The sequence below is a fragment of the Moschus berezovskii genome, chromosome 22, assembly GCF_049115385.1.
Source record: "Moschus berezovskii isolate FMDL1 chromosome 22, NW_MosBer_1.0, whole genome shotgun sequence".
NCBI classification, from domain to species: domain Eukaryota; kingdom Metazoa; phylum Chordata; class Mammalia; order Artiodactyla; family Moschidae; genus Moschus; species Moschus berezovskii.
In genome coordinates, this window is record NC_142481.1 from 7,547,925 (window position 1) to 7,556,919 (window position 8,995).

At 54.5% G+C, this 8,995-nt stretch overlaps 1 protein-coding gene across 1 annotated transcript; it reads right to left on the reverse strand.

The window, feature by feature from the left end:
• Positions 1 to 2,673: 2,673 nt before the first annotated feature.
• On the reverse strand, positions 2,674 to 8,621 carry SIGLEC11 (sialic acid binding Ig like lectin 11). Its single transcript, XM_088829960.1, is given in 13 exon segments — positions 2,674 to 2,865; positions 5,390 to 5,456; positions 5,927 to 5,962; positions 5,964 to 6,021; positions 6,256 to 6,540; positions 6,638 to 6,861; positions 6,863 to 6,887; positions 7,344 to 7,391; positions 7,586 to 7,873; positions 8,036 to 8,314; positions 8,317 to 8,415; positions 8,488 to 8,548; positions 8,550 to 8,621. Coding segments are annotated over 13 exon segments (1,734 nt in total).
• Positions 8,622 to 8,995: the final 374 nt, after the last annotated feature.

Here is an 8,995-nt window from a genome sequence, read left to right on the forward strand (position 1 = left end):
GAGTCGACTGTCTGCAAAAGAAGTTCCTTTTGGAAAAATTTAGCTCATTTTTCCCCCCATCCATTCATCTCTTCCACCTTTCATCTAACCATCCACTCTTTCTTTTTTTTTAATATTTATTTATTTGGTTGTGTCGGATCTTAGTTGCCGTGAGAGGGCTTAGTTGCCCCAGAGCATGTGGGATCTTAGTTCCCTGATCAGGGATTGAACCCACATCCCCTGCATTGGAAGGCAGATTCTTAACCACTGGACCACCAGGGAATTCCCTCCACTCTTCCGTATATCTATCCACATTTTCGAGCAGACACTCATCCATCATGCATCCATCTCTCTCTCCACGCACCCGTCCATGTGCTTGTCCATCCATCCCTCCATCCATTCACCCTTTCATCCGTCCACTCATTTACCGCGCATTCTCTCTTCCACTTACACTTCCTCTCTTCCACACATTCACCCTTCCTCTTATTCAGCAAACATTCAGCAGACATGTCTTGAGTTCATGCTGTACGACGCCAGTCGTGCTGCCCAGAGTATCCTGATGAACCAGACCTACGTGCCAGGGTCCTTGAGCTGATGGAGTCCACAGTCAAGCAGAAGGACACGACTCTGGGCTGTGATTGGCACTCTGAAGACAAAGCACGTGTTGTGATGGAGAATGAGGGTCCTCCAGACTGGAGGCCACCTCTGGGGGGAGCCTGGACACAGAGAGACCTGGGAGGAGGCCACAGGACAGAGAAAGAGAGAGCCTGGGGAGAGATTTCAAAGGCAGGCTGGCCAGCAGCATGTGGCAAATAATTAGGCTGGGAGGGATTGAGAATGAGGAGGAGCTTCAATTAAAAAGAAAAAGAAAAAAAATGGAGGAGGAGATAAATATGCCTCCTTGAATTTCGCTTTGGATATCTTAAATTATGCACCCTGCTTTGGGATGGGAAGAATCAGAGGCGGAAAGAATCAGAGGCTGGAAGCGGGGATAAACTGCTCAGAGAAGCCTTGATTCTCCCCCTTCTCTGGAGAGGAAAGAAGAATGAGCAGACTGATGACCATTTCCTGGCTGAAAGGAAGGATGTATAACCCTTTGCAGAAGGAGGTATTCCTCAGTGAGAGAGAAAACCCATCAGAAAATCTCCCACTGGCAGCCCCTCTGTGTCTGCGAGTCCACAAGAGAAGAGGGACGTCAGCCACCCTTGGGGATCCCAGATCTGGCAGGAGGAATGGTCACAGTCAACACCTGCCCCCCCACCCCACCACCCTCCTGCTCTCGGAGCACTTGGCCAAGGTCCAGCTACCCTCCCTACCCTGGTCCTCCCCTCCCTTCTCTGAGCAAGCCAAGCCAAGCCAGCAGGACCAGCGCTGTTCAGACAACGGGAGAATTCCACATCCAGGCAGAGCAGCAAGAGTGTGGACAGTGGACAGCCTCCCTCCCTGTCTCTGAAGCGGCCTTTATCTGTCTCCAGAGCCCAGGTTTTGACAGTTCATCCCAACTTCTGAAAGAGGAGGGTGTTGTTCTCAGCGTTAATGATCTTAGTTCTCGGAGCAGTGATCAAATCTGTATCCTCTGCGCTGGCAGGCAGATTCTTAACCAGTGGACCACCAGGGAAGTCCGGACACTATTTCTAAAGGTCATTGATCAAGAGATGCAACATAATCCTGAAAAATGGCAAGGCAAAATGAGCCAAGAAAGATGGAATTACGTCCTTCAACACCTCTAGTTTGTAGAGCAGTTACATCCTAAAGTTATTACCTTTATGCTAAAACATATTCCTATATTGGCTCATAATGCTACCGTTGGGCGTGTTCCCTCATGAATGGAAACAATGGAAAAAGTTAAATGGATGCTCAATGGGAAAAACATCAAAAGCAGTTGGCTGTGACTGTTGCAAAAACTATATTACAATGTAAACAGACACAGAATGGAACTGCAAGGAATTTTTAAGCAGATTCTGCCAAAAAAAGAAACTTTTTAAGAACCAAAATATCAAGGACACAGAATTAAAAAGAACCCTTGTCATTTATTTCAGATAATCAATGAATGATTTTTGTGTCTGAGAAAGTAGACAAGTTGGGTTTCCAGGAAGCAGGCTCAGAGAAAGACCAGTTTGCAGTGTGTTCCCAGGAAGTGCCCCAGGGGTAAGTCCCGGTGGAAGGGAAGGGAGGGGAGGGCTACATGGGGCCCAGGGATGTGATCCTGCCAAATGACAACCTTTGTTCAGCCTTGGGGGTGGGGGGAGGCACCTCTGGAGCTAGACAGCCCTTCAGAGTGATCCCTATTTGGCCCAGCATGCCAGACCCTTATCCCAGCAGCTTGCCCTGGGAAGAGGTTTGACCTTGGGTGCGATGCCTTCTGCACATTCCCCTCCCTGGGGCACTATACGTTCATCACTGCCTTGACGCCCCAGACAACCCTGTGAGTAGGCTTGTGGTGTCCATTTTACAGAGTGGGAGACTGAGAAGGGAGAAGGTGACTCGCTCAAACTCACACTTGTGTTTGGTGACGGGTCTGAAACGTGAGCCCAGTTCTGCCCATCACCCCACTAGTGGGACTCGAATACGCTAGTTGGTAGCCCGTGTGCATGGAAAGCTGTTCTCTCAGGCATTGTCCCTGATGTCTCTCTTCCCTTAGAAGCCCCGGGTCCCCCAGCCGCAGGTTGCAGAAGGTTGTGGGAGGCAGGGTCGTCATTTAAGGATCCTGACTTGTACATATTCCGTGGTGCTGGTGGCGGCCTAGTCCCGAGGCTCCCAGGGCCTCAGCTTGAGGAAATTGAGGGAGGCGTAATGAAGCTCCTGATCCTCCCCTGAGAGGGGGGCAGCCACCGCTGGGGTCAGGTGGGCCAGGGGGCTGCCTGGAGGACACTCACCCTGGTAACCCTGCGTGGAGAGGAAGAAGGGCGTCATATTACGATACCAGGGTCTGGGGACTTCCCTGCTGGGCCAGTGGCTAAGACTCCACCCACTCAGTGCAGGGGGCCCTGGTCAGGGCACTAAGATCCCACGAGCCACGACTAAACATCCCACACGCCCCACGGAAGATCAAAAGATCCACATGCCGAAACTGAGACCCGACGCAGCCACATAAAAATAAATAATTGAAAACTTTTAAGAAGGGATAAAGAGCTGGAAGAGAGCAAGAAGGGTCCGCAGTGAACCTGGAAACCAAACGCTCAGTGTGTTCATCTGTTCATTCCAGACACTGGCTGGGCCCCCATCGTTCATTCAGCGCCTGGCACTTGGTAACAGTTGCCGGTCTTCTAGATGCCTCGCAACAATCTCCTTGGGAGACACTGTTATCCTCACTTATCACGTGGAGATAAACGAGGGCTGTGGCAATAAAACTGGGCTTCCCTGGTGGCTCAGACGGTAAAGAATCTGCTTGCAATGAGGGAGACCTGGGTCTGATCCCTGGGTTGGGAAGATCCCCTGGAGGAAGGCATGGCAACCCACTCTAGTACTCTAGCCTGGAGAATCCCCATGGACAGAGGAGCCTGGTGGGCTGCAGTCCGTCGGGTCGCAAAGAGCTGGACACGAGTGAGCCGCCTAAGCACACACGCATCAGGTGCAGAAATTGAAGCTACGGAAATGTCCCCAAGCCTGACATTGAATCATCGGGAGGGCCAGGATTGATCCTCGGTCCTTCTGACTCCAGTGCTGCCTTGAGGACCTGCTCCCCTGGTGCCAGGCGCTGGGTATCCAGAGAGGAACAGAGAAGATGCCACCCCCTATCTCACGGTTGCAGTGGGGGAAGCAGACATTCAAGCTATATTGAATCAGTTATATTCAGTTATATTACTATTATATATAGTATCAGTTATATTACTATCTACCAAGGTCCATCTAGTCAAGGCTATGGTTTTTCCCGTGGTCATGTATGGATGTGAGAGTTGGACTGTGAAGAAAGCTGATCGCCGAAGAATTGATGCTTTTGAACTGTGGTGCTGGAGAAGACTCTTGAGAGTCCCTTGGACTGCAAGGAGATCCAACCAGTCCATTCTAAAGGAGATCAATCCTGGGTGTTCATTGGAAGGACTGATGCTAAAGCTGAAACTCCAATACTTTGGCCACCTCATGCGATTAGTTGACTCACTGGGAAAGACTCTGATGCTGGGAAAGGTTGGGGGCGGGAGGAGAAGGGGACGACAGAGAATGAGATGGCTGGATGGCATCACCGACTCGATGGACATGAGTTTGAGTGAACTCCGGGAGTTGGTGATGGACAGGGAGGCCTGGTGTGCTGTGGTTCATGGGGTCGCAGAGTTGGACACGACTGAGCGACTGAACTGAACTGAACTGAATAGGACTGGAATGGAATGGATGTTATAAGAAGGTCAGGGATTTGCTCAGGCCTGGACTGACCTCAGGGACCACTCATCATTACAGAGTCAGACAAACACAATCACCAAACTGCATTATAAGCCTTTCTGTTTGCTTGTTTTTTGTTAATATTTATCTATTTATTTGGCTACACTGGGTCTGAGTTCAGTTCAGTTCAGTTCAGTCGCTCAGTCGTGTTACAACATGCCAACTCTTAGCTGCAGCACGTGGGATCTAGTTCCCTGACCAGAAATGGAACCTGGGCCCCCTGCATCGGGAACGTGGAGCCTTAACCATTGGACCACCAGGGAAGCCCCCATTATGAGTGTTATAATAGAAAGATCTTACGCCGGGAAGAGTTAACCTTGCCCGAAGAAAATTTGACCTTTTGCTCCAGCACCTGGGAGGGAACCTCTAAGCCCTTGAAATGTCTTTCTTGATAAGTTTGTCTCAGAACTTGCCTGGTGCTATCTTGGGGACCCTTGAACTTGATTTTGTTGGTAGTACATAGTAGTTATTTTGGGGAGATCCTCGTGGCATCCTGTCTTGGGGAGGTGAGGTAGAAAGTGGGGACAACGTGGGTCTGAGGTCCAGAGAGAAAGGAGGAGGGCCCGGTTGGAAATAAATGCAATCAGTAAGATGGATTAGCGGTCCTTGGCTCTCACAGTGAGCAAAAGGTAGGGGTTCCCAGGTCGTTGGACTGAGTGGCTGTGTTGATGGGTTATTGTTTTAGTTGCCAAGTCGTGTCTGACTCTTTGCGACCCCGTGGACTGTATCCCACCAGGCTCCTCTGTGCATGGTACTTCCCAGGCAAGAATACTGGAGCGGGTTCCTCCCAGTGGGATCCCCTGGGTTTCCTCCTCCAGGGGATCTTCCCAACCCAGGGATAGAACCCATGTGTCCTGCATTGGCAGGCGGATTCTTTACCAACCGAGCCACCTGGGAAGCCCGATGCCAATGGGACCCAAGAGGAAAAGCCTGTGTGGGCCGTGATGAGCATGGAGTCATCAGGAGGGCTGCGGCCATGGCAGTCAGCCGGGTGGGGAGCCAGCCAGCTGGGATCCTGAGGGGCCTCACCACTCACCTGGGAGGCGGGACCCAGCGTACAGGGTTCATCCTTCTCGCCCGCTGCCTTCCTGCAGGTCTTCACTCTGAGAGGGGAAGCGAGGACCTCTCAGCAGTCCAGCTGGCTCAGAGCTTGGAGGGTGGCCATTGCCCGCATCCCAACCCCCTCCTCATCCCCACTTGAGGCTAGAAGGGGCCGAGACTTCCCCTGGCAGGCCAGTGGTTAAGACTTGGCACTTCCACTGCAGGCTCAATTCCTGGTTGGAGAACTAAGATCCCACATGCTGCGTGGGGAAGCCTAAAGATAATAAAACTTAAGAGAGAGACAGGCTAGAAGGGCTGACCAAGGCCACAAGGTAGGGCACACACCTCGTCTCATGACCTTCATAGCGACAGCAGGCATCCTTCATGGGAAACCTTTGATTCCCTGACCCATGACCTGGTTCTCCAAAGCTCCAAACCATCCGGATTCCTCCAGAGGGGGCCCTCCAGGGATTCCAAGGCTCCATTCCCTTCCCCACGCTGCACTCGCCCTGACCCCAGAGACGACGCTCACGTGAAGAAGATGAGGCAGGAGCAGAGACTGAGCAGCAGCGGCACCAGCTCCCACGAGGGCCCCCAGAACAAACTCTTCTCCAAGCCTGGGCTTCCCTGCAGACAAGCAAGATGTAGGGTGACTCCCCTCCTAGCCCCAGGACCCACGTGCCCCCTCCTCCCATAGAGTTTGAGCTCTCCTGTCCTTCAGTCCCCAGCCAGCCAAAGAACAGTTCTCTGCCCCCACCCCTGCCTCTCAACCCTCGCCCAGGCCCCTCTCCCCGCCAAGCATCATCTTCTCTAGGATGACTCCCGTACCCTCTAAGCCTCTCCCCACAACAGACCCTGGACCTGGCAGCAGCAGAACAGACCCACTCTGGGCCCTGTGAACGTTCAGGGCCTCGCAGCTGAGGCTGAGGCCGGAGCTGAGCCCCTCACGGAGGCTCAGGGAGCCGTTGGTCCAGGGCCCAGCGGAGCTGGAGGCGACCTCGAAGGAGGCGTCGCTGAGCTCCCCCGCCAGCAGCCCATCGCCCAGCCGCCAGCGCAGGGAGGGGGCCGGCCAGGCTCGGGAGGAGCAGCTGCAGTGCAGAACCTGGTCCTCCTGGGAGCAGGAGGGCCCCAGCAGCTGCGGGCGGGCTGCGGGGAGGGAGGAGAGTCAGTGGTGTCTGCCCCCTCCCTGCATCTGGGTGTCCTCTCCCCGGGTGTTTCCTCCCCCCGGCCCTGCCCAGTTCACTCTGCACAGAGAAATGCACGGAGATCCACAGGGAGCCCCGAGAGTGCTGAGCTCAGCAGGTGAGTTCACCTTCGTGGCCCGACTCCACTCAGGGGAGGTACAGGACCCCAGGGCTTGAAGAATGTGAGGGGCTCCGGGTCCAGCCCCCACGGGACCAGCTCAGGGTGGCCAGGGGGTTGCTGTCGGTGTCACAGGCCAGGCGCAGAGAGTCTCCTTCCAGGACATGAGCCGTTCCCCAGGTGTTTCAGCTCTGGAGACAGACAGAGGCGCAGATAGCTGAGCCCAGACTCTGAAGCCCTGCCTCTATTTCTCTATCCTATTTATTTTCTTCAAGTTGCCAAAAGATCCCACAAGTAGTTTTTAAGCAGCTTTATTGAGATATAATTCACAAACCATACAACACCATTTACATACCACTTGGAAGTCACTCGGATAACCATCACCACAGTCAATTTTAGGACATTTTCACCACCCCCTCCGAAACACTCCGCACCCCTCAGCCATTTCCCCCAATCCTTACATTACCCCAGCCCTAAGCGACCAAGACTGTCTCTATAGATTTGTGTCTTCCGAACGTGGCATGTAAACATCCGGCTTCTTCCCTTCAGTGTGATGTTTCTGAGGTTCATCTACGTCTATCTGGAATGAACAGGGGGCTCTCCCTTCTCTGCGATCCCTGCCATGCTCCACAGCCCTCCCTTCCTACCTGTGCCAATTCCTCCGGAGATGCTGATGGTCAGCTTCTGGGGGGGATCTGGGGGGCAGAGATGCCACAGTGAGGGAGTCAGAGCTGCCCCTGCTCTGGCCCCCTTCCCAGGGCCCCCCACACTTCCTGGAGGCACAGAACCGGAAGCAAAGCAGAACAGGGCCCCCCCAGCCCCTGGCCTGGGGTCACCAGTGCCCATTCCCAGCCCTGCAGGCCCCCCATGGGCCTGGCCCAGTGCTCACAGGACACGTTGAGCGTGACGGTCTTCTCTGCGCTCACATAAGCCCTGCAGAAGGTCACCCGGCAGGTGAGGCTTGTGCCGTGATCCTGTGTGCTGGGGGTGAGCAGGATCTCCGAGGAGTTATAGGCCTCCTTGGAGTCCAGTCCCAGGGGTCTGAGGGCAGCCCCGGTCCAGGAGATGGTGGGGGGTGTGGCCCAGTCACAGGCCTCAGGCAGGGACCACTTGAGGTGGCTGCTGGAGCTGGACTCCAGGGGCTCCTCGATGTGGATGTCGGGGGACCATGTTAGTGCTGGAGAGGAGAGATGGAGAGGCCAGACCGCCAGGGGGACCCCTGTGTGTGCCCACCCTGATCTGACTGTGGGCCACTGTCCCCCACCGCCCTCAGATGAAGGGGCACAGGGTCCATCCTTCCCACCCTCCCTGACCTCGGTTCCTGGGGACCCTTCCGTACCGACCACATTCACAGTGAGCTGGTTTTTCTTGTAACTGTGTTCTGCAGCTTCTCTTATCAGCTGAAAATAATAGTTTCCACTGTCCTTCTTGTGGGCATCTGCGATGCCCAGGGAGCAGTTGTTGGCCCTGGGGTCCCCAAGCAGGTGGAATGGGATATTTCTCTTCTTCTTTCCACCCCGGACTGAGTTGTCTGTGGCCACAAGAACGTCCTCTTGAAGTCTATCCTCTTTCCGGAACCATGCCCCATAAACATGTGTGGAGTTGGTCTGGCCAACTGGGGGTAGGAGATGGTACAGGGCACGGAGACGCACAGACCCGCCTGCACTGTCACCGACCCCCACGTTTCCAGCTGGTATAGTGATTCCTTCTGCAGCGGCCCTGGAGGAACACAGAGGCTCAGCTGCAGCCCCAGCCCCAGCCCGGGACCCGTTCTCCCCACGGCCCACTCACCCGCCCACAGCAGGGGCAGCAGCAGCAGCAGCCTCTCCATGTCCGAGGGGCCAGGAGTTTCCAGGGCAGTCCAGTTTCTGGACCTGCCTGTCTGTCCATGAAAGAAGCTCCAACAGGAAGGAGAAAGTGGCCATCCACAAATGAGCAAAAGAGGAAGCTCGGAGCTGCCGATGTCTGGGAAACATCTCTTCTGACTTCTCCTTTCGTGCTTGGACGTTGCAGGGCAGCTGTAATTCAGGACACAGCCACCCCGGGTCAGCCTCGGACCAGTGGGGCTCTCAAGGGAAATGGGTGGGGAGGGGCTCCAGAGGTAGGGATTCAGACACTCATTCATTTGCCAGGCAAATGTCAACTCCATGAAGGAGTTGAGGGCAGAGGAAGGCAAGACCTCACAAACAAGGTGAGCAAGGCCTCACTGTTTGCGTGACCCCAAACCCAGGATCCCCAAAGGACACAGCCTCCCCACCTGTCCTGGGGACACGTCTGTATCTACACAAGGCCTCCAGCT